The sequence below is a fragment of the Grammomys surdaster genome, unplaced genomic scaffold (assembly GCF_004785775.1).
Source record: "Grammomys surdaster isolate TR1022 unplaced genomic scaffold, NIH_TR_1.0 125789, whole genome shotgun sequence".
Classification (NCBI taxonomy): domain Eukaryota; kingdom Metazoa; phylum Chordata; class Mammalia; order Rodentia; family Muridae; genus Grammomys; species Grammomys surdaster.
Window position 1 is genome coordinate 1,461,101 of NW_021620620.1, and position 25,615 is coordinate 1,486,715.

A 25,615-nucleotide genomic window follows, 5' to 3' on the forward strand; every position below is an offset into this window, starting at 1 on the left:
ATAGATAGATAGATAGATAGATAGATAGATAGATAGATAGATAGATAATAGATAGAAAGATAGATTTACATACAAACCGTGTAAGTATATTTAGAAAAACAGAAAAGAAAAGTATCTTTGGATTGTAGAATAGGCAAGTAATACTTAGGGTGTCTGATATGGTGGCAAATGCTTCTAATCCCAGCAACCAAAAAAAGATGACTTAGGCAAGATCTCTGTAAATTTTAGGGCAGCCTGGTCTACAGAGCTAGTTCCAGGACAGCCAGCCTATACAAATGAATTCTGTCTCAAAATACCAAATAATTAATAATAATAATAGGACATTTAGGGCTATATTTAGAATGCTTGACTCAAAAATAAAAAACAAACAAAAAAAATAATTCTTAGGATGACATCAAAAGTGTGAGTTCTAACAGGAAAACTTAAAAGTTAAATTTCATCAAAATTCAAATGTGTTTCATACACATATCCCTAACTGTAAAGACAATAGATAACATGATAAAGTACTAGCAACCTATACAGCCAATAAAAGACTAAAATCTGGAATACATAAAGAACTATTAAACTTAATAGTACAGAATTAATCTTTCACTTAGAAAAAAAGGCTAAATAATTGGACAGACATTTAACTGCAGAAATTATTTAGATGACAAATAGACATATAGAAAAGTGTTGCATATCCTGGTAATTACAGAAACCAAAAATTAAATCAAAACTACAGTAAGATATCTCTTCATAATTATAAGCTAAACATTATTGGTAACACCAGAGGCCACTGAGGCTGAGGAAAAGCTCTCATGTTCCATGGCTGGGGTATGGAATAGTAATTATTCAGAACAGTTGTTCTCATAGCACTCAACACACAGTCACCACGTGATGTGGCATTAGCATTCTCTTGTACATGTATACTAGACAACCTGCACATAAGCTTCATAACAGCTTCATTCTGAAGAGCCCACCATTGCAAAGAATTTGTGTATCCTCTATGGTCTGAGAGGTGAAAGGCTAAACAGTGGGCCATTAACTCTTAGAAAGGCACTGAACAACCAAACAATAAAACCAATGATGAATGAAGCAAATGAGATGAATCTCTAGGAAATGACACCGATTGAACAAAAGCTAGTTACAGAATTTTCATTATAAGACTGTATGATTCAGTTTATGTAACTTTTCCTAAAATTGCAAGGCTTTAGAGATAAAGAATATACACGTATCACTGGCTGTCCATAGTTAGGAGTGCACAGGCCAGAAGCATGTGAAGAAGGAAGATGTGGTATAAATGAGCAAGACTGGGATCTTAATTGTCAGAAAATTATTCTGTCTTGTTGTGGTAGTGGATACATCGACTAAAATATGATAAAGCTGTATAGAATAAAAAGCTTGTGAATCACACAAATACAAATGAAGCTGAGAGACTGTGGCTCTGAATCAGATCCATAGGTGGTCTTCAAGCTGATACATTTGTTCTGTTATTGAGCAACAGTGTTACTGACTGGTGCTATAGGGGGAAACTCACTCATGATGACTGCCTGGGAATCTATGATAACCTAAAAAAAGAAAAAAGTTCAAGCAATATTCTGATATGGAACAGAAATTAGGGTACAACATTCTTAGCAATCACTAAAGCCTGTTTTAAATCATCAAAGTAGTGTGGCATGCCTGACATAGAAAAGATAAAGGAGCAGCATCAAAACATAAAAACGAGTCAATGTAACTTATGCTACCAGGGAAAAGGAAGAATAAAAAGTTCAGAATTTTATAATCACCTTGGTAGATTCCAATTGTCTTTGGCCAAATGTAACGCTCAATCGTAACTTTTAAAATTATGAGAAAATTGGGAGTCTAAGGAGGCAATCTTTATCTAAACAACGCAGGACAACAAAATTATATAATAGATACAATGTTACGTTTTTATCTTTAAACCCATAGATTAGTGTAGCTCTCAGTGGCTCATCAATGAAGATTCTTTTGTAAAAGATGGTGCTAATACAGAGATATACAACTGGTCAGTTTGCAGAGAATAAGAGAATATGGGCTGCCTAGCTCTAAAGCGGGCATCTGTAATATACCCCCTCTACCCAAGAAAAGAAACACTCATTACTAGCCAGAACTGTATATTTAGAGAACCCAAATGATATACAGGCAATTTTTAGTATAAATTTACAAACATAGTGTACTAGAAAGAAACTGAATGCATGAAACCAAATAAATTACTATTCACGTACTAAAACTTAGTAGAAAATAATTTTGAATATTTGCTACATATAATGTACTAATGAGTACATATAATGTACTAAAGATCTAGGAATAAATCAAACAAAATGTATCTGGATCTTTACCATAAAATCTGTAATTTCAAGAGAGAAATAAAGAAGCTGTAGATAAACTGAGGGGTACACTATGGCCATTAATTTATTAATTGTTCTCTGTATTGTCAAGATATTAATGTGTCCTACATTGGTCAAGAGTCAACACAACCTTAGATGGGGTTTCTGTTCCTGTGATGAAACATCATCACCAGAAAGCAAGTCAAGGAGGAAAGGGTTTGTTTGGCTCACACTTTCACATCACCATTCATCATTGAAGGACATCAGGACAGGAACTCCATGAAAGCAGGAACCTAGAGGCAGAAGCTGATGCAGAGGCCATGAAGGGGGCTGTTTACTAGCCTTTTCTCCATGGCTTGCTTAGCCTGCTTTCTTATAGAGCTCAGGGCCACGAGCCCAAGGATGACACCACCCACAATGGCCTGGACCTTCTCCCATCAATCACTGATGAAGAGAATATCCTACAGGCTTTCCTACAGCTCAAATTTATGGAGTCATTTTCTTAATTGAGGTTCCCTTTATTCATATGACTTTAGTTTGTTTCAAGCTGACAGAATTATCTAGTACACACCTTAGCCATGAACCCAGATTTCTTGCGAAAAATGAGCATATGATCTGTGGTTGTTAATGTAATGCAAAGACCCAAGATCAGCCAAATATATCTTGAAACAGTACTATCAGATTTCCATGTTGTCCCTGTCCTCAGAGATACCCATACTTCCCTGTGTAACCCTTTAGTGGCATATATCCCCTCTCCTCTTGGAACCTATGAGGATAATCTTCATAACGTAGCAGGATTTTTTGTTTGTTTATTTGTTTGTTTGTCTCATTATATCTGAACTGTAATAAGACTTCTGCTTCAAGCACGATAGGGAATGGTCCAACACTACTGAATGACGATAACAACGGCTCCCACGAACATACTTCACACAGGGAGTCAATTACAAAAGCAGAGAGGTTCTGACAGCATGTAAACTGTAAAACTAAGGCTGGTAGAAAACAAAAAGAGGACCAGTGGTGGATAAAGTAACTAGAGAGGAACACAAAGATTCCTCAGGATGCTACAGACATCCTGGGTCGGGTTCTGAATGTTAGTGACAATGCCATGTTCTGAAAGCCCATGGTGGTCCATGTAAGATATAGGCACATTTCTGTGTGAGTTTATGCTTCTGTTTCCATTAGAAAAACCAGGATTTAGTCAGAGCTCTACTCAAGAAAGAAAAAAAAAAACATTGTAAAACATGCAAGCATAAAAATAAATTATCTAGCACTTCCTGTGATAGGCTTAAAATCATAGTAAATACAACAAACTGGCCAGTGGGGAAAATAACATAAATCCATTAATTAGGACATAGCGAAGTGATTAAGCAAACCTAGTTTTCTGCAGGGTAGGGATGAAATTTAACAACCTTAGTCAGGTCTCATGGAGGATTAGAAGGAGACTGTCGGTGTATAATAAAATGAAACAGCAGCTGTCCCAACATGCATTGTTTAAATTGTTTGCAAGCACTGTGAAGAGTGTTAAGTTTTCCAAGATTTTCTGTGAAGTAGATAAGAAAAATAATGCAATGAACTGTAGAAACTGGGGAAAATGGTTGCAAACAGCAAAGGTAGGGCCCTCAACCTTCAGCTTGATCACAGGAGTCTCCCATCTGTGTTCTGTCTGGACACAGAGAAAAGAGCGAGTTGTCTTTTGCCCTTATAGTGAAGGAAGTACAAACTTACTGCAAACAGAACACAAAACACTGGAGCAGGAAAGCACAAGTGTCTGTGCATAGGCAGAGTGTCTGCACATACCCTCACACAGCCCAGATCATCATGGTGGAGAAGCACACACCAGACCAACACTGGGGAGCACTTCACACCCATCAAAAGTGACTTCTTCCATAGGCTGCTGTCTTTGGAACCAATACAACCATCTCCAAACTCTAAGTAAAATAAAGATAATGTCCTGAAAATGGCCAAATGAAAAAAAAAAAAAAAACGTGAAAGACTAGAGCCTTTTATCGGAGCCCTACATGGCTGAACTGGGCAAGCCTGAAAGCTGCTCTAGCTCCAAGCCTCTTCTAAAGCAAAGGGAGGCCTTCCCGGTCCACGACACCAGAGAGGACCATTTGGTTACTTGCAGACAGGCACATCCAAGAATGTGAATAAATGAAGCAAATTTAATCTTGAAGAAGAGAAGAGGAGTACCGAAAAAATAAAGTATCAATCAACTAATGAGAAGATCCACAAACTCAGAAGATGAGATGGTCATTCAAGTGTACACTGTATCCAGGATGATGGCAGCAATGGAGTTAAAGCCACAGAGCAGAGCCATACCATCACGCTCCGCTCCAAAATCATCCCAGATAAAGTTTTAAAAGGAAAATCAAACTATAAGAATACATAGAAGTTTCGGGTAAATGGAATCACCTTTATAAATTGGATACAATTATCAACTTGGAACACCTAGTTGAATGAAGTATCTAAGTATTTGACCACATGTCTGTTATTTACAGGTATTTTTTTAATCCCAAACTAACCAATTTATTGAGACAAATATCTGACATAAATAACTGCTGATTACCTTTTAAAGAAAGGGCTTTTTTAATGAGATAACAAGAAAGTTTCCCTCATATGAATGAGTAAAACATTTTAAAGATAACTTTTAAAATGTGAATATATATGATCAAATATTATATTTTAACTATATCTCATAAAATATAAATTTAGTAGCTTTGTACTAAATTAGCAAACATTTAATGCACGACTGAATTTTTTGAGCATAGGATTATAACACAGATTTCTATAGGCATGAATGTGAAAATTACTAAGTTCTTCCTTAACTGACTTGAAAATATGTATGAAGTACATCAAAATAATCATTATTCTTGGTTTAGTAACTTCACTTCTTAAAACTTCCCTAAAAAGAAACAAATATATATGTAATTTAAAATAACATGTATTTTATATTTTTGTTATGACACCATTCTATAATAACTTGATCATAATATCATCTTATGAAAAATGAAATAAATATATGATAGTTTACCATAAGTTTAGTGATAAATTTTCATTTTTAAAAATCACAGTTGCAAAGAATGGCTTAAGAAATGAGAAAATATTCCCAAAATACCACTAAATGGGAAAGGCAGGACATAAAATGAATATATAATAAATCACAACTTGGTCAAATATACCTGTCACTTTCTGTAACCCTATATAGAGGGAGAGGAGGAAACCCACAAATTAGACCAAGATTGCAAATGGTCTTTATTTCTTAGTTTAGAGATTCTAGTTAAACTCTTCTGTCCTCCATTTCACTTACCTACATTTCCAAAGCCTTCTGCCTTAAATGATCATCCACTGATGAAATGTTAGTTAAAATGAGACTTAATTGCATCTTCACCTTGTGTCTTTATTGGCATGAAGCTGTAGTGTCTGTTTTGGTTCGCTACTCTGTCAAAAGTAGCTCTGGCACACACAGGGGCTCAGAAAAGTTGACATTTTACTTAGGAAATACACTGCAAGAATGTTAATCTGCTAGACCTCCTCCTCCTCCTCCTCTTCCTCCTCCTCCTCCTCCTCCTCCTCCTCCTCCTCCTCCACCTCCTCCTCCTCCTCCTCCTCCTCCTTCTCTCTCTCTCTCTCTCTCTCTCTCTCTCTCTCTCTCTCTCTCTCTCTCTCTCTCTCTCTCTCTCTCTCTCTCTCTCCCCTCCTGCCTTCCAAGCACCAGCATAGCACAGCCAGATATTAAAGTTTTCTAGTCTATCATCCTTATTTTAAAAAAAGATGAAAGAAAAAAGAAAGAAAGGTGTACATCAAACTGCAGAGATGTGAGGGGCAGAGAGAAGTTATTGTAAAAAGAGACACAGATCTTCTTGACCAAAAACCTTGCCTACTGCAACCACAATCTGTGTCCTCTACAGCTGCCTAATACCTTCAGGTCCCAGGGCAAGGGACCAGACTTCCCATTATAGAAAAAGCTCAAATGCCACTGAGCTAAACACTTCTTTCACCTCTCTTGGTCCTCATTCAATTTTCTCCTCAAGTTCTCCTATGCTACCCCAGGGTCTCCTTAATCCTAGTGCATAAGTCTTAAAGCAAACCCCACAGGCTGTGTGGAAGCTCCTCCCACACTCCTCCCACTTCCCCACCCTTCTCCCCAGGAAATTCACTGCCCTCCACTGAGCCAATTAATCACCTTGCTGCCACCCAGGGAAATGAAGTTCAAAGCATCTGCAGGCAGTGGGCACATTTCCCAGCATCCTGCCACACAGGGGACTCTGTTTTAACAGCAGAAACCAAGGCCCCACACCAGTGTCATTAGGATGCAGAAGGGCAGGCAATCTTAGTGATCAGGTAACAGAAAATGGCCCTTCTGGGCTTTAACTGCTGTCACAATCCAGGAAAATCACCCTTGGGGCACAGGGTACAATCTAATATCCATGTTTACCATCTCTCATTGATCACACAGACACCAGTACCACCCCCAATATAAAAACTCATATAAAAGTGAAGTTCTCAACACTCAGTTTCAGACTTGGATCTTTTAAACAGTGGGCATCTGGTCCTAGGCATATAAGAAGAGCTGGGCACAGCCCTGGCACACTAAACTTAGTAATTCCAGCCATACTTGTTTAGGGCTGCACTGATCTGCTGCACATCTCTGACCTCTAGTTTTGGCACTCTGTGGGACAAATTACTATAGTCCATAAAACTATAAGGCAGGAAGCTATGTCCTGTCTGTTCTTCACCCAAAGAATCGTGACCTCAGGTGTGTAAAGCTGATAGATCAAACAAACAGGAATGTTCTCGGTGCTAAGAGCCAAGCGGAGTAAGTCCTCTGCCTGGATTCTCTGCTTCACAGGAGAAGCTTTCTGAAAACGAAAGTTTATCTGAAGAAAGGCCATAAAAGGAAAGGGACTATTGAAAGTCAGCAAAGGCAGGAATAGGAAGACACAATGGCCTTGGCATCAATAAGATAATATACATGATGTACCCTTGTATACAGTAGATGGTCAATATACAGTAGATGTTCAATAGTTTTTGTCATGTTCCTTGTTCTATGATGAGCAGTTTCCATATATTCCCATCTTGGGAAATTGGGCTGTAGCTAGCCTCCAATATACCTGCTTCTGCTCATGTGATAACCTAAGGATATTTGTGCAGACCAGCTAATGGGACTGTCCTTGGAATGGTTTCTTTTTGAGCAAAGAGAATCAAAGTAGGTAGAAATCTGTGCACTTTTAATAGTTTTGAGATCTGAAAAATGCATGCTATCAATAGGATGGAGAATGGGGGCCCTCCAAACAAATCAACTCCACTGCCATGGGAAGAAACTTCCCTGCAGACACTGCCCGCAGTGGCAGATGCAGACCAAACAGATCCAAGTAACAGGTTAACATTTGTCTGTAGGCTTGCTGTGAATCATCTCATAGACTTGATTTTGCCATCCAGTGCTCCCTCAACAAGAACACTCTTCCTGGTTGAGATTATTTAATCAGTATTTGCTCGGCACTTTACAGTGAAAGGTGATCACCCCTCCTTCCTATACAGGGGCTGAGTAAGCACAACCTCCTAACGGCATTTAATCTAAAGCATGGGGGTGACTCATCCTCCCAGAGATGTCTCTCCAAAGGTATTTAGTTTAAGAAACATATCTATATGTTCCCTAATTGAGATGATTCCTTTTGCTTTCCATCTTCAGAAAACTACTGAGTTTTTGTTAGCTTTCATTTGCTGTAGTTGCTTTTCAATTTAAATAGATGTGGTATGCATCAACTTGGCAGGGAAGCCCAAACCTCACCCAACAAGCAGTACCCAGCCATCTTTCCAGTTGGTTCTCCTGGTGCCTATGCATGATAAGAGGTCACAGAAAACTGTCTATGGAGTTCCATAGAGGACTAGTCTTTGCACTGTCACTGTGTTGCTCTGAGCACCCTAAAACTATCCTCAAATCTCATACTCAGTCTCAATTAATTTGATCCTTATATGAATATTCTTTATCATATTCCTTAAGGTATCTGACTTCCTACTATTTTCTAGCAGGGCACTGAAGCCCTCTTCTACCTTCAAACAGTGTCCTATGCGCCAGCACCCACTCCTTATCTGCTCTTCTTCCTTCATCCTGAAGCCCATCCTATCTCTCTTGTTTGTGTCGTAATAGCAGACATTTGCTATAGTAAATCCTATTCCTTGCCTCCACATAGCTTCTCACTCCCCATGATAAGCTGCTAGGCAGACAGATAACAACTGAAATATGCAGTTAGTAAGGGCAAATTTTTAAATGACAAAAGAATACATTTAAAAATAAATCCCACTTGAAAATCAGCTTCCCTTCCAACCCAATTACATCTAGACCTCTTGCTCTGAAGCTCCTTATAACTGAGAGATTGCAGCTCACGATTTTTGAGGAGTGTTGCCGTAGCAACATGGAAAGCTCAGACACCTGAAATGAAGAGTAAATGACACAGTGCTTCCCCTCATTCCAAGACCCAGAGGGCCCAGCAGAGCACAAGCATGAGGGTCTACAGGGCTTGAGTGTAAGCCATCTAGAAGGAAGCAGAAGACCAGTGCCAACATTCCACACCCTATAGGAACTTCAGAGTTGGAGCTGAGCTGAAAGAGTAGGCTGAGAGATACTGAAGGAGCCATCAGACAAGGCTTTACTCAGAAAAGCACTCAAGGATGAGCACAGAAAGCTATGCATGGTGCTGACGAGAACAGTAATTTTAGTAGACATTCATACTCTGCAATCATAACAGAGTGTCCAAATGAGCTCCCCTTCTGCACTCTTAAGAGATGAAAACCTCAACAACAACAACAACAAAAATTTTCTTATAGACTTGGCCAGACCAGTAGCAACCATTCATCCCATTTCCTCAACCAAGGGTCACAGTTTTGGCCAGCCCTTTACAGGTATCATAAGCCAACCTCAACCACCTTGACATTGATAATCACATTTTAACTTGATTAAATGTCACAGAATAGTCATTAACCAAAATCAAACCATTAAGTTCTAAGATATTGTCAAGCTTTATGTATCAGCCATCCCTAGATTTGATATAACCAGCTCATAACTCCACCTTGCAACACAGCATGGCTGACAGACCCTATTCTCCTCATTATACTGGGACTCCAGGACATACTGGCCTTTTCCCCAGAGAGTCAGTTCTCCTATATGTGCTTTCACCATACCCCTGTCCTGCTCTGCAGATCTCCTCCCTCCACCAACCACATACTCACCCTCCTTCTCTGATCCTCTAGAAGTGAAACCAAAGTCACCCATCCATTATCATGTAAACTTTGCCCATCTCTGCATTGTCCTTGGCTATAAGGCCTCTCTGATAAGAATTTACTAAGCCTCATTGTTACAAGGATATCCTTTATCCTTTAAGCATTATCACTGGTGGAGAGATCTGCCCCCAAGTATGTAGCAAAGGTTATGTGTGATTACATGAGCCTGTGCCTGCCAGTAGACCAATCGATGAACGTTTTCATTCTTTCCCAGAGCACAGAGTCCCTGCATACGAGCACTACAATCTCTGGCCCAATAAGCACATGGATATCTTGCACAAAATATTTCTGGAAAAGCTCACAAGGCAGCTGGGTAGACCAGACACGAGGCAGCAGCCTCTTCCATTCTACTGGAAATATTCCTCAGGCCTGGCACCTGTATCTGCATCAGATGAAAAGCCAAACCATACCTTGCATTATCCTGCCCTCCCACCTCTCATGTTCCTTTCCACTGGATTCCAGTCACCCTGCCCCCACTTCCCACCATCCTCCCAGTTCATTCTTTATGCCCATGGCTTTGTTTCACCCCCCTGAGTCTGGCAGATACTCTGGCTATAACTTCTATCACCAGCTATAACCACAACTTGCATTGTCTCAGAAGCCGGACTGACTTCTCAACCCTGGGAAAATCTTGTATCCCCATTAGCCTCCAGGCAGCCCTGCTACTTATCCAAGAAAGAGAAAATTATTCTCAGAGACCCATGCCGGACTCAGGATTGTTCTATTAGCACTTCCTGCTTGAAAATTCTCTATGACTCCTCCTCAGCATCCCCCAGAAACACCAGTATCAATAGCAGTATAAAAAAAGAACAGCAGGGAGGGGGCTTCCTCTGTGAGTTAGCCCTTGCAGGAAACCCGAGGCACAGCATCTGCTGCCATCTTTAGTGGTACTGAAGCAAGAAGACTTGGAGACAAGGACCAGAGAGCTTACCTTGCGCATGTCTTTGCCAAAAGTCTCACTATAGGTTGTGCCAAGGATTTCAAACTGGACGTAGGGATTCGAGCTGTCTTCCCGAAACTCCATAACTCCTGTGAGGCCAGTGATGTGTCCCTGCAGGAGACGAGAAAAAGACAAGTGGATGTGAGAAAAGTTTTCTGTGGTGGAGAATGGAATCCTAAGAAGGGAACAGACATGAGTGCCTATAGCAATGGCAGAGCCATTGGCAGTCCCAGGACATCAGAGCAAAATAAATGCGTCACAGACAGTCTTACTCTTACAGAAGAAATCCATAAGGCTTTTATTTGCCATTATTGCAGCCAGTGTATTTACAACTATTGCTATGTGCTGGTACTATGCTAGCCATGAAATTTAAACATGATTGTATTGGTCTCTACACTATTGAAGTTTTATCTTTGCCTTTGCAATCTGCTCTGGAGGATTCACTTATCCTGCCACAAGGGGGAAGTCAAAAGTCAACAAGATTTGTACCCAACATATGCCTTAAGGTTAGGCAACAAATACGAGCACAGATTTGTGCTTGACTCTGCTACATCTGCTGTCTTGAGCAGACCACTCCCCATCTTCCATCTTCACCCTCAAGTTTATCAGACCCACAGCACAAAGCCCATCAGATGAAAAAAAAAATATTTTCAGGGCATAATACCTTTTACAGAATGGCTGTGGTAAACATGCCAGTCCCATGTCTCTCTACAGCTCAGTAGGGTCCATAGGAGGAGTAGGCAGTGTGGGACTGAGCAAGTTGTGAGCGTGATCCTCTCCCTTCTCTCTTTCAGGTTGGGATGTGACTCTTAGCAAGACTTCTTGCCTGTGACCTCAAGGAGTAGAGAGTGCACCATAAACTACACTGGTCCAGAGAGGCCTTGCTATGCTCTGAGCTGCAGTGAACTTAAACCAACACTGAAACATATTCACTGCAACTGAAACCATGTATAACATATTGTGGCTATGGTTCTTGGCATTGTAGATTTCCCAAAATGTTCTTTTAAAGCTTCTAAAAGCCCATTCACTGTAACAAGTCTTCTATAAGATATCCAATTCACTTTACTTACATGCTCTGAAAGTCCACTCTTTATCACATGAAACATGTCAATGTACATAATGCATATACACACATGGGTACACATGGGTGCACATTCACACATATATGAACATCACGAGATCTTGGATAAATAACATACAACCTAAGATAACTTTTTTTTGAAACTTATAGTTTGCATGAAGGAGCATTGGACAGACAGAAGACAGGCAGCCATGACTTTACTTGTAACTTTGGGCCAGTCACTTAACCTTCTGAAGCTGGATCTCTTGAAAGTGTGGAGACATTTGAAGCACATGTCCCTGAACTACAATTCACTCTACTTTAAATATAGGTACAAGAGAGTGACAAGGAGAAATCCTGCAGAGAGGACTCAGGCAGTCTCTCACAAACAAATATATACTACACACACACAGACAGACACACACAAGTGGGAGTGCAATGAAGAACTTGTATCCAGCAGCCTTGGACAATCTTAAAGAGCAGTGTTCCCTCATGCATACCTTTTTAATCGTGTCTAGCATGGATCTCCCTCCATTCCATGGCTTGGTAGACTTCCGTATGCAGTTAAGGCTTGCCATACTATGCCACTTCCGGTCTTCTAGCTTCCTGTGGAAGGCGTTGGCCAGCATCAGAACACTGTCATACAGGTAGAGATTGGAGATCTACAAAGACAGAAAAGCGTAACTCTTTCTCCACTGCTGTATTACCAAAGAATGAGGTGGAGAGCAGCAAAAGGCTAGGTGATATGAATAGCAACTGTATCTTCTCTGGTCCTGTGAGTTTGGTGGGCAAGGAGCCTCTGGCTTCCTGGTATTTTCTTTGTGTTTGTTTTCAACAGCTCACCCAAGTGAACTAGGAGTTAGGCTATAAGAACACCAAACCTGCCTCAGGAATAGCTGTAGGGAGTAGGTATATCCACGTAGCGACAAAGAGAACCAGGGTGATCAGCATCAGCTTGCAAGCAGGTGTATCTGTATCAGCTGTTCAGGTAATGGAGCAGGGAAGTAAGAATGAGTAGGGTAAAGGAAGGCCCAATATGTACAAAATCATGAAGGTGTAAAGGATCAAGGTCTCCATCAGAGCCTTAAATACAACCAAAAATTTCTATAAAGGATCACATAGTAAAAATGTTAGGTATTAGGGGTCTTACAGTCTCTTTTGATTGCTATTAAAACCTGAAAGTAGCAAAAGGGATTTCACAAACAAATGGGTACAGCTATGTACCAATAAAATACTGTTTATCAAAATAGATAGTGTGCTAGCTTCAGCCCAAGGGCCATGGTTGGCTGACTTCTTGGTTCAGTATGATGGTGGCAACAATATGACTAGAAAGGATCAAGAAGAAGTCATGATGCAGCCATGCCGGGTCTTATAGAGCATGCTAAGTGGGGACATCAGAGAAGACTTGGAGAGATGGATGCCACTGATGGAGCTATACACAAGAAAGCTGGTGATTATGCCTGGAGATACTGAAGATCACCCTAGTCACTGATGGACACAGAGTGAATAGTGGCCTGGGTGATGGCACAGCAATGAAGAAGTGGCAGAGATTCCTATGCCTTCCTATGTCTGATGGGCAGTGCCATTATGGATGCATCTGGGATTTGTAAATTAGGTTGGTCAACTTCAGTGAAGCTAGCCCATCGAGGAAACACAGCTCCATCTCAGTGTGAATAATGAATAGCAACTGTATAATGAATGTAATGAATAGCAACTTGTGAGAATAATGAGTCTGAGGAGCTGAGGAAGCCCTGAATGAATGTGAAAAAAAAACCAGATACAGTGCTGAAGAAATCTGTATTGTCAGCATAGGTATGGCCATGTCAAGGACCAATGCATCTAATCTGTAAGAAATAGCAAAGCCTTCCCAATACAAGCCAGGCTTAGAGTTAACCAAGCCTTCCTCTAGTCCAACTGCAAATGTTGGCTGTGTGGGCAAACTTAAGTGTTTACAAACTATTAACCGGTGTGTTCAAAAACTAGCGACTGTATCTTCCTCCTCCTCGTGTTTACAGCCCGAGAGCACCCTGCTTATAGAGACTCCCTAGTCAGACTAGCCGGCCTCCCCATGTGTACTACACATAATAAATGCTCCAGGATTCTAGGTTTTTATGGTAGTTGGTGCCACTCCATCACAGCCTACCTGACCCCAGCTTTTCTGTACATGTGTCTGTCCTTTCTTCATTCCCCCACTATCTCAGTCAGGTTTCTAGACCCAAGTCATGTGGTACATGACAAATGAGAAACTGGAATACTGCTGTAAAGATCAACATTGACGTGAGGGAGCCAACCATCCCCTGCCTTGTATTCCAAGGATGGGAGGAGTTTAGCTAACCCTCTTGTTTGGGGTGAGCAGGAGGTCCCTCAGCACGGAGGACAGAAGCCCTGCTCTCAAGGCCTTCCCCTCAGGACCCCCCACCACCCAAGAGGGCAACAAAGCACACTGGAGAATAAGTTAAGAGCGAGGGAGAAATAATATCCACACTTGGACAGCTTTAGGACCCCTGGTTGATATCTCACAAACTGGGTCAAAGGGATCATTCTTTGCATACTTGAGCAGTAAGTAGCCTGCAAATGTTATTTTAGAAAAACATCACTGGATATAAATGGAGAGAAATAGGAGACAATGATGACCACACAGCACTCCTGAGAAAATCAAATAGGCTCCTTGTGCTATAGTAAGAGTCCCTGATACATCTACCTCATCAGCCACCCTTCCCTAACTGCTTCTGTTAGAAGCATTATTCACAGCCTGCACTTTCTCTCTTATTAGTCCTAATGTGATGTCACAGAAGCTGGTTCCTAGATAAAAATCTGAGTAGGAACTGACCCTCAGAACTGAACCTGAAGTCAGAGGTGTATAGATCAGTAAAAACATCTGCTATATCAGGCCTGTCCTTGAGTTCAAACTAGCTCTCCCTTTGTATTATAACACACCCAGGAAGAGATCATCACTTTCTTTATGCTAGCCAATGGTGAAGGACTCTGTTCTGTCTGCCACTGAGCTGCATCCTTCCTGTGATCAGCATAGACATCATGCTATAGGAATAAGAATGGATGCTACAGAAAAGACTGGAATGTCCCCACATGACTAATGACTGCTGGTCAAACAATGGTCGCAGGCCAAAGGGAAACTCCATGCTAGAGTCATGGTTACTCTTCAGGTGCCTGAAGTACACAAATGCTGACAAACCATTAGAGGAACATTCCTACCACTGGGAACTTGTCGCTGTCACATGGGAAAGGTGTTGGCAAGACTATGTCCCACGTAGTTCAAGCTTAGAGGAGCATCTTTTCAAGGAACAAGACTAATTCTCTTCCTAATCCTACCAGCAAAACAGCCCTCTAGAGCACCCACCTCTGCAGAATTGATGGTTTTTCCCCCTCTGGAATGCAAACTTGTAATGGAGATGTTCTTACGAGGGAATATAAACCACTTAAGAACTGGTATGAAGTTTCAGCATTTTTTCTTTCCTTTTCTTCTTTTTAAAAGGATAACTAGAGTATGAGAGTCCTTGATGGTGTGAAGATTTCTTAAGACATTCATGTAGCTCTAAGCTGCCCACTCATAGCTGGTTCTATTCAGTCAGTTAAGACCCTTTGCCCCACTCCCACACCTGCAGATTCACTCCCATATCCGATCAGACTCTACTGTGCTACTTCAACTTTAGCCCAGACTGACACTCTAAAGACTTTTTCCTTTTTCCCCCAGCACTTCTAATCACAATGAATTAAGGCACTCAACAACCGTGTAAATGCTGAGAGGCCTGCAACGAAGAGGAAAAGGCAGAACATGAATCAGAAAGGCCAAAGAAAGCCCTGAATCCTCCCACAACTATGTCTGCCTAGGAAACTGAATGGATTCTAGTTCAAAAGAACTGGCTTGAGAAATGATCATTTCCAGGCAGTGCTAGGCCTTTGAACTACAACCATATCACCCCGGATGCACCCTCCTCCATAACATTCTACACAGTGTCAGTTTATAGACATGTTTACCTCACTAAACTCTGAGCTCTTCGAGTGTTTAGCTCTGGAACAAGTAAAGATGCAAGTCTGGTGATTGATCAATGTTTGATTGATGAATGCCCTGTGGAGACATAGATCCACAGACAGACAGACAGACAGACAGACAGACAGACAGACAGACAGGAGTGGTAGATAAATAGATGAATGAGTAGGTAGATGGGGTGAGTAGACAGATGGGTTGGTGGATAAGTGCTAGGTGGGTGGATGATGAATAATAAATGGATGAGTGATAGAGTAATGAACAGTTGAAATGGATGAGTGGGATAGATGGATAAATAGGTGGGTGGATGGATAGATAGATAGATAGATAGATAGATAGATAGATAGATAGATAGATAGATAAATGGGATATATGGATGGGTAAGTGGATGGATGGATGGATGGATGGATGGATGGATGGATGGATGGATGGATGGATGGATGGATGGGGAGATGGATGGATGATATGGGAGGAAAGGATAGGAATGGGTGGATAGATTAGCTGGCAAACAAATTGATGGGTCTTTTTGGTTAAGAATGCACACATTAATCCTTCATCTAAATATAAAGCATCAGGAAAAAAAGATTTGCTGCTTCCAACTTTGGTAGGTAATATCTTTCATTTGTTTCTCATTTAGAACCTACTGAAAATGACTTCTTGGTCCCCCTCTTCACTGCTGTTTGTACCTACTTATGTCTGCATCTTCTCTTAAGTTAGTTCTTGCACCTGGGTAGATGTCTCAGTACTTGCCCATCCTGGGACAGAAATTAGCATTTCAACATTGGTCTGTATAACCATAGATGATCTGCTTTATCAGATTTCAATAGTGGCTTCAAGTTAGGGGATAGAGAAAGCATGAAAGGTCTTGCTTTTACTGTCTTATATGTTAAGAAGTATGTTTTCTGCAAAAAAAAGGAGGAATAACATATAATAGAAAGGCAATCTATGCTCAGGGTGCTCTTTCAGATCCTAATGAATAAAGACAAGGCTTTCTTCAAGGCAGATGGAAAGATGTATGTGTCAGTATTAGATATGCCAAGGAGAGGTTAGGAAGAAAGAAGCTCCTAGCTACATGGACACTCACTCATAGGAAATAAATAGCACAGGCTAGAACTACAGTTCACAAGATAGAGAGGTGTGGCTTGAAGGAGTCTATGTTTCCCTCCCTCCTATTGAAGCAAGGAACTACACGAATTTCATCAGGCAAGGGAAAACATGCAGAGTATAGAGTATACTAGACAGATCCTGATACTTATGTTTGAATAGGCCCCAGCTCTGACTGATCTGGGGACACTGTAGCACAAAATGACTCAAACCAATAAAGTATTCCAGATGGAGGAAAATTTCAAGAATCAGAGAAGTTACAGCATCACAGCCAAGGGCATGAAAGAGACATGGTTGCCATACTAAAAAAACCTAGAATCAAGTCAGAGATGCCATTGGAAGTGCAGTTGGGAAGGTGGCAAAGACAGAACAAGGCAAAGGTCCAAGGTCCTTTGAGGAACCTGGTGCTCTTCTCTAAACGAAGAGAAAGTTTCACAGAATTAGATCTTACTCATACCCACTTGCTGAGTGACATCAAACACATTTGTTGAATGCTCCTAGATCTCTGTTTATGCTGATGAAGTACAATGTGATCTGGAACCCTGGAGAGATGCAATGCGACATCCCTGGCTACTCTACCATCACCACCCCAAAATGCAGATGGTAACAACTCTGTGGGCAAAGGCTCCTTCTAGCGTCTTTACATGTACTTTCATTCTTAGAGGCAGCAGAGACACAAAAGAGTAGAAGAGGCAAGTGAAGTACTTATGCAGGCTCCTAAATTCAAAGCAAATTAGCTGAGGTAGGCCCAGGGTATCCTCAGTAGATGGGACCCAGTAGGCACCTGTTACGCAGGTTATGGGGATAAAGACGATGGAAAATTAACTTGTGTTTGCCAGCACCATCTTCCTCCTCAAGGTTTCATGGTCATATATCCTTTCAAAGGCACATAGGAGTTATAACTGACTTGTGTAGCTAATAGGACAGGAGACGAAGCAAAGATCAGCTCTGATTAGTAACTCTACCTGTGTCTGCTCACTTGGACCTGCTGACATGCCCCTGGCCTCCTGAGAGCAAAGTCTTATCTGCTTTGGTACCAAGACTTAAGCCAGGCTTTTCAGGGCTGAATGCACTGATATTTCACAGATAGTCTAGTAAGAGGAGGCCCACAGTACATGATTGGAGGTAGAGGAGTCTATGGAGAGCTCTGTAGTTTTCTGAACTAGGTTCCTGAGAGGGAACCTAGCATCATAACACACATTCCCACTGTACTGAGGCCTCAAATATGAAAGCCTTTGTCACATAGACCCTTCAAGAAGAAAACCACAGGTATAGGGAACCTAGGAAAACAAGAGTCAGTGAGCAAGTCGATACCTATAGGAAGCATCGTATTCTATACTCTGCTACACAGACCATCCTCCTGCCTGGGCTCAGTGGGTAATATTGTGAAGAAGCTTCTCAAATGGTCATGTCTAAAATGGTCAAATACAGTCTCCACTACTATAGTATGGTTCCTGCACCTCATTTCTTCCTTAGGTGATGGTAGATATCAGCCACCTTGACTCAGCTCCAGGCCTTCTTGTTCCACCCTCCATAGTTGACCTTTACAAATGTCTTATCGAATGGCCTCTCCAAAGACTGTGCCCTGGTGGATTCCCCAGCCAATTTCACCCCATGTATCAGCCATTGTTCTCCCAGGCCCCCAAGTCTTTGCAAATTACATTCCTCCTAATAAAAAACACAAACAAAATTCTCAATTTTAAGGGTTTTGTGAGAACAAAATGTGAGAACATTTGAGAAATGTCCAACTTAAGCACTACACACAGCTGCTTAAATAGATTTCTCTAAACTAAGGGCAGTCCAATAGATCATTCTAAACCTATTCTTGGGAATTAAAGAGATGTGAAGTTATTTGCATAGAGGATGCCTCTTTTTAGAGATGAGTGACAATGTATAGAGGATGCATTGGGGAAGGGACAGAAGCTCCAGGTAGCTACCCTCCATCCCCATTGCCTGCCACAACCTAAGGCTGTGTCTTCATAAGGTAAGGCAGAAATTTCTGATTTCTTTTATTTGTGCAGAAACTTGGTTCTGAGAAAGGGAACCAGAAATGTAGGAAGCATTTCTAGGCAGCAGATAAAAAGGACTCAGCCATAATCTCTATGGGGCCACAGCTCTTGAAAAACCCAAGAGGACCTGCTTAGCCACTGGAGAAACAAAGACCAATTACATGAAGTTAACTAAAGTCCAAGAATGGAAAAATCGATGCTATTTTTCCTTAAGCATTAGTACAGAATTCCCAATACATTAGTACCTAGGTTTAATTTTGGAACATACCTGTGTCAGCAGGAACAAAGGCCACTAGAAAGACTGTTAAATTGATCTTCATGTGAAAATAAGAATTTGCTTAAACAGTAAGACCAGAAGGAAAGACAGAGGGAAGACAAAGAGTCTCGTTTGATGGAGAGAAACTAGAACTCGAGGACAGAAGGAACAACATTTAGAAATAAGGAACATGCCTGAGAAGGGTGACAGGAAACAATGGGAAAGTCACTCCACTTGACCAGTGGTGACACTATCGTGGACTCCGAGGCCATTTAGAGCATACTATGTCAGAACATCACAGACTCTTGACACTCCTAGAAACTAGAAATTCCAAATCAGGGTACTGTCTGAGTCAATATTTCATGAGAGCCTGTTTCCTGTTTCATTGCATGTCTTCTTCCCGAATGCTGATCCAAAAGTGGAGAACTTCAGTCTTACTTAAAGATGGTTCTGGTCCCATTTGTGAGAGTTCTACCCTGACAACCACATTTGTTTCCAATGCCCCTACATTCAAGGAGCTAGGTTTGAACATAGAAATTGTTATGGGGATACATCATTCAAACCACAACAAGCAGCTTGTACAGGTATAGGTTTGTTACACAAATGGAACCAGGAAAAAACATATTTCCTACTTAGAACCTAAAAAAGCAGGGTGTAGGCAGCCTGTTCACTTACTACAGAAAGAATTAGGACCTCAGTTCATGCCACATACGTGCTCCCCTAAAATATGCTGATAAATTCAAGAGGGCCCCTTGAGTCTAAGCCAGTCAAGTTGCCAGCAGGCTGAGTTCTCTGCCACTTCCACTGGCCAGGAAAGGATGAGCTTGAGCAGGTCAGAACAATGTGTGTGCCCTATTGCACAGCCAGACTGTCTGCCTCCTGGTGCTTCACTTCTCCTTAGTAAGTCTGAAATTCCAGTCAAGACTTATTAGGGTATGCCAGCTGTGTCCTAGTCATGCTCTGGAAGGCCCAGGGATGGTTGCACACTGCATTATCAGGGTAAGAATCATGCTTGAAGGAAAGGAAAGATGAATGGCAGGCCAAGGTCAGAGCCATGTGGGCCAGCAGAAATCTCTCATCAGTCCATTATCCTCACAATCCAGAGCTAGAAATGCAAGAAGATTTTCATTAAGAAGGGCCACATTTCCTCCAGGCTTCCAAGGAGCCCAGCATGTTCTTCCCTCCTCTGTCATTAATCAAGCAAAGTGGGCTGTTTGGGGAGACATCATGGAGATAAACAACAGACACTGACCTCTGACCAAATCTGCAGACAGGCTCTGGTTGGCCAGCAATGTCAGATAAGCAGTCGACAGAGGGTCCAGCTGGGAGGACAATCTGACATCCAGATGCCCCAGCACGAACAATCTATCCCCAGGCAAGGCCTCTGTGCCAAACTGCTGCTAGCCCACCTGTCTTGAGAGGGCATTGTGGCCAGGCCAGAGAATGGAGCAGATGGTAGCTGAGGGTAAAGGGGTTGTAGGAGGGCCTGTTCACCAGTGAATCAGAAGGGAGAAAATAGAAGAGCATCTGTCTCCATACAAGCGTCTCTCAGCTACCAAGGCACATGTAGACACCTGCAACTTGAGTAGCAGGCAGCTGTACCCGCAGAGACCACCCATGCACCTGACTCGTGCAGCCTTCCACACCGTCCTTGTTAAATTGCCAGTTGGAGTCTTTACCATTAAGTACAGCTCTGCAAGGGACGTGTAATCTGAGTTAACTGGTTAGGGAAGCCTGGGGGATGCTCCAGAGGAAAAGCTTCTCCTATCAGATAGACAACCCATCACCCGGGAAAAGAACTGGAAGTTTCTAGGAAATGGGGACTAGAAGGTCAGTAGTTTTCTTCAGCAAACTGAACATCAGAGGGAGAGGTGATTTTGTTGAACCATTTAACACATTTAAGTACATAAAGATGCCAAAGTTCGAATCTTGGGAACATTTCCTGAAAATATCATATTGGATCCCATAGCTTGGATAAGATAGTACAGTGACCAGACACCACAGTTCATGTCATTTCCTGCCACGCTCTGGAAACACATTTGAATAAATGGGGTGGTGATGTGCTAATGTTTCTGTTAGTTCAATTACAAGTTGAAGTCACTGGGAGAGGCAGTTCCAGTGACGGATACAATGGCAACTCTGCTCTGAGGAAGGCATCCTGGGAAATCTCAGTGAATTCTCAGGGTTCTGGGGGACTGGTTATCACTTTCATTACAAGTTGAGTCAGACAAGCCCTAAACTAACTTGTCAAGAAAACAAAAACCGAGAAACACCCAAATCAGACAGTGCTTTGTAGAAAAGAATAAATAACCACATACAGGCAAATGCAATGACACCACTGGAAGCCATTTATCTAGGTATTTTTCTTCCAAAGGACTTGGAAGAAAATGGTACTAAATAGCAACCAAATTGATTTGCAAATAGTACTTGCTTGGCTTTCAAAACAGAAATCCCTGACCATAGGGCTAACAGAGGAAGACAGAGTCTCTCAGAGACCAGTGCCCTTTGATAGAGAAGACAGATGATGAATGACCTTGCAAAAATTCCCTGAGTTTTGACAATCCCTAAGCTAGGACCAAAATCCCAAGGGCAGCCATCTGAGGAAGGAGTGAAGAGGAACTTGGGGGCTCCATTTCCAGGGGGATTTTCATTAATTTCATCAAGACAAAGTTAATAATCCATGACAGCAATTTTTTTCTTGAGTTGGTTGTTCTAACCATGTTCGAGTCTTTTCGATAAATCTCACAGCTAGAGGCTAGTAGAAATTAGTTTGCCTTCTATACTGTCATTAGGAAAGAAAGAAGTGGTAATAGTTTCTGAGGAAACTGAAGGGAATGGCTTGTAAATGAGATGAATCTACAAGCTGCCCAAGTGTTGGGCAGAGGAGTAAATAAATCCACACTCCCCTCCCATCATAGCCCCAAAGAAGGATGTAGATACAACAAATGGACAGAGAAAAGAGATTTCTTTAATAAAGTGCTTTACTTATCTCTCTATAAAGAGGCTTCTAGAGACCATTTAACTTGGGATTCAAGTCCTAGATTATTAGCAGACTCATCTCATATATTCTTATTGATGGTCTTCAGTGAGCAGGGTCTTTCATGACGAGCTAAATAGATAAAAGCATGGTCTGTTCTCTTCAGACAAGGCAGTTGTGAGTGAGTGGCTGAGAAAGTGATGGGGACATGAGAGTCACAGAGCATGTGACACAGGCCTGGAGGGGTAGGAACTGTTCCCCTATACAGTGTAATGTTTATTCCTTCCAAGACACAAGTAAGCAGGCATGTCCAGCCTTCCTATGGAAAATTAATTCTACAGGACACCACATCTGATGGTATTCTTAATAGCCCATCCCTGTACTAAATAATTTCCACATTTTCTCTCATTTACTTTTCATAGAGATTTGTCATAGTAGCAGATTTTCATGTCTTGGCTTGACAATGCAAGAAACAGAGGCATAGAATAAAAAAAAAAATCTTAAGTAACAAAATGGCAGCTGGAATGATTGGGATTTGCACCCAGGTAGTCTGTTTATGTGGTGGCGGTGGTGGTGGTGGTGGTGGTGGTGGTGGTGGTGGTGGTGGTGGTGATGCGACTGCTATGAACATGTTCCAGTGGTTTTGTTCTTCAGTTCTCCTCCTTCTGTGGTACCTGTGTCTCAGAAAGAACAGAGAAGGAAGAGGGAACTGAAGTGTGCAGCTCAGAGCCTTTGTTACATGCTTAGGTACCTGCCATGTCAGGATGCCATCAACTGACCCTCCCTTAGCCCCCTAGACTCCTTTGTCCTCTTCTAGAGAGCAGATCCTTTGCACCAGGCAGGACTGAAGTGCTAGAGACAGCTTCATGCTTACAGGTGTAAGAACAGTCAATCCCTTAGCAAAGCATCATCATGGACTTTGACAAGAAGTACAGGCCTCTCTCCTCTGCCTCATCCTGTGCTGCTCATGTACAATTGAAAGTGACTCTAATTTGGGGGAAACTGAAGCAATGTAATTTAATGGGAACAGGAAAATGGACAGAGGGTTAAGAGGTGGCAAAGGGGCAGGATTGCAGAGACTAGAGAGGGATAAGTGTCACCAAGGGAGAGGGAACCTGGGAGATCATCCAGGAGAGGAGAGCCATGGCCTTAGCCCTGCAAGGAAGAGTATTCCCCTAACCTGCAGAGTGGGGACACCCATACTGCCTGGCCCTTTGTCTAGCTTTGTACACACCCACATGGAGAGGGAGAATGATGCCAAAAGTGTTCCAGTGAGAGGGACACACTTGACTCTTGCCACCTCTTTCATCCTCTCCAAAAAAGAAGATAAAGGGAAACTATATTATCGGCCTGTCTAACACCAAATCCAACACCTCTAGTTCATGGCTCTGCCGAAGCCAATGCTCCAGTTTCTTAATCATATCCTTACCCTTTCGAAAAGATTGTGGTTATTTTATCTTGCCAACATATTGATGTATTCTGTGTCACAGTGAGCGCCAAGGGAAGGCAGGTGCTCCAGCTATAATCAGTGTCACCTATGTTTCCTAAGCACAAGTCTCTCATATGTGGCACATCTGTGATACAAGCTTTATTTTCCTTCTGACAACATGAGATTAGAGGTGGATTCAAGGCTTTCACTAATTACATGTATCTACAGCCCACTCAAGATTCCCAAGTCCCCTCCCCATTATAAAGATCCTTTTATGTAGTGACACCAAAGGTCCTAAGTAAGGCTGACATTCATGGGACAGATACACCCATCCCTGATCTCCAATCTGATCTCTACCCCTCATTCCTAGCTGAGGAAAGAAGGTGGGTCTGATTTCAATTGCTGAGTGGTGAGTGCACCCCACAGGAAAAGTTACAGGCAATTTCCACAAACCCAGTAGGGAACACTTTCTTTTATTCTATGTCATATGTCCCACATTAAGAATCATCAAGTTTCTTGTGCATCATATTCCAATTGGTGTGAATTCAGGGGAGCCTGTGGGTATTTACTGTAGTATTTCTCTGTTGTTCTTAAAGATTCATACAGAAAACTATCTGTCCCACAGGCAAAATGCCTCTTTACTATACCTAGGCCCCATTGGCAGAAGATGAAGACCATATATCCATATATATCAAGACCATATATACATATACATATATATATATGCATATATATGTATATATACATACATATACATACATATACACACATACACACACACACACCAAGACAGTGACTAGAGTATTAACATAAGTATTTACAGCTTTTATCTAAGAAGGGGTATATATATCAAGTGGCCATGCTGTAAACCTGTTCTCTGGCCATTCTGTTCAGTGGAGATCTGCAGCAGTCTGGTTGGCCTATGCCTCCGCACTTAGCAGATGTGCAAGGGCTGAGATAAGTGTTTTACAAGCTCAGCGTCTGTGTAAGTGACTTCTTACAAAGAAAAACACAAAGAAATTCTCTATCCCCACACCTGCCACAAGGCACTCAGCATAGAGGCCTAAGGAACAGCAATCTGCCCACTCCAATCATGTAGCTTTTAAATATCAGAGGTACCTTATGAGCGAGCAGTCTCTGTTTACTGATACCAGGCATAATTACCTACCACTGATGCTACTATGAGATGAAACACTTGTGTCCAGCCAACTGGATTCCATTTCAATGAATGACAGCATTTCAGTCATTAAGGTGGGTGGGTAACTGTGTTCAGCTAGAGCCTAGCAGACCTAGTATGCTGCCTGTCTAGGCCAAGGGTGTGGTGAGAGCCATGCATGGAGGAGACTCTGTGTTGTACTGACCTGCAGCATTTGGAGGTAGCCTTCCTGTGGATCACAGAGCAGGGAAGAGATGCGGTGGTTATTCCTCATGCATTTCTGGTTGTCCTTTGCAGATGGGAAGATTTGCCGGACCACGGTCATCCTGCCAAGGGCACTGTGGACCAGATCCAGGATCTCGGGGTCACTGATTTCCTGAAGAAACAATTAAATCCATGCTTATACCCTCATGAATTTAAAAAAAAAAAGTCACTAGGAAACATCCAGGCCAAAAGCCCAAACAGCTAATGCTGAAGTAGTCAAAGGGGATTCAGCCCTAGCTATCTATTTTATTAGTTGCTTATTTACAAAAATACTTACCATCCCATAGGTATAGACAGGATTGTTCAACATTCCCTCTGAGATCTGGTCTACAGTAAGCACCAAGGTATAGTGGGTATCAATAATAATCCTTGATTGTGTGTCAGGGATCAAAGACACCTATTGTGCTAGACCTTGACAGATCAGGTATTTTACTTGGAATTATTAAGGCCATGCTCTAAAACAACCCTAAGAATACTAGGAGGGGGGATCCAATTATTAGGTCATTTCACCATCAAGAACAAAACTTTTAAAAGAAAATACCTATAGGGAGCTCTCTCCAAAGAAAGCTTCTAATTAGACTTATACTAAGCCCAATAATGGACATAAAGAAGATGTGTGAGTGCATGTGTGCAAACATGCTTGCATGTGAGTATGTGATACGTGTGTGTATGCATGTGCACACTTACATGTGCATGTGCCTGTGTTAGGGACAAAGTATAACTGAGACTCTGAGTCTGCAGGAAGTAGATGATGCAGGGGGTAGATGATGCAGGGGGTAGATGATGCAGGGAGTAGATGATGCAGG

At 41.8% G+C, this 25,615-nt stretch overlaps 1 protein-coding gene across 1 annotated transcript in view; it reads right to left on the reverse strand.

Moving 5' to 3' along the window:
* Positions 1 to 25,615, reverse strand: part of Grid1 (glutamate ionotropic receptor delta type subunit 1) — a 719,003-nt gene that overhangs the window by 226,980 nt on the left and 466,408 nt on the right. Inside the window, exons 6-8 of the mRNA XM_028789133.1 lie at positions 24,751 to 24,921; positions 12,109 to 12,270; positions 10,540 to 10,659 (exon numbers count right to left, since the gene is read on the reverse strand). Coding sequence (XP_028644966.1) covers positions 10,540 to 10,659; positions 12,109 to 12,270; positions 24,751 to 24,921 — 453 coding nt within the window. The remainder of the gene's footprint in view (positions 1 to 10,539; positions 10,660 to 12,108; positions 12,271 to 24,750; positions 24,922 to 25,615) is intronic.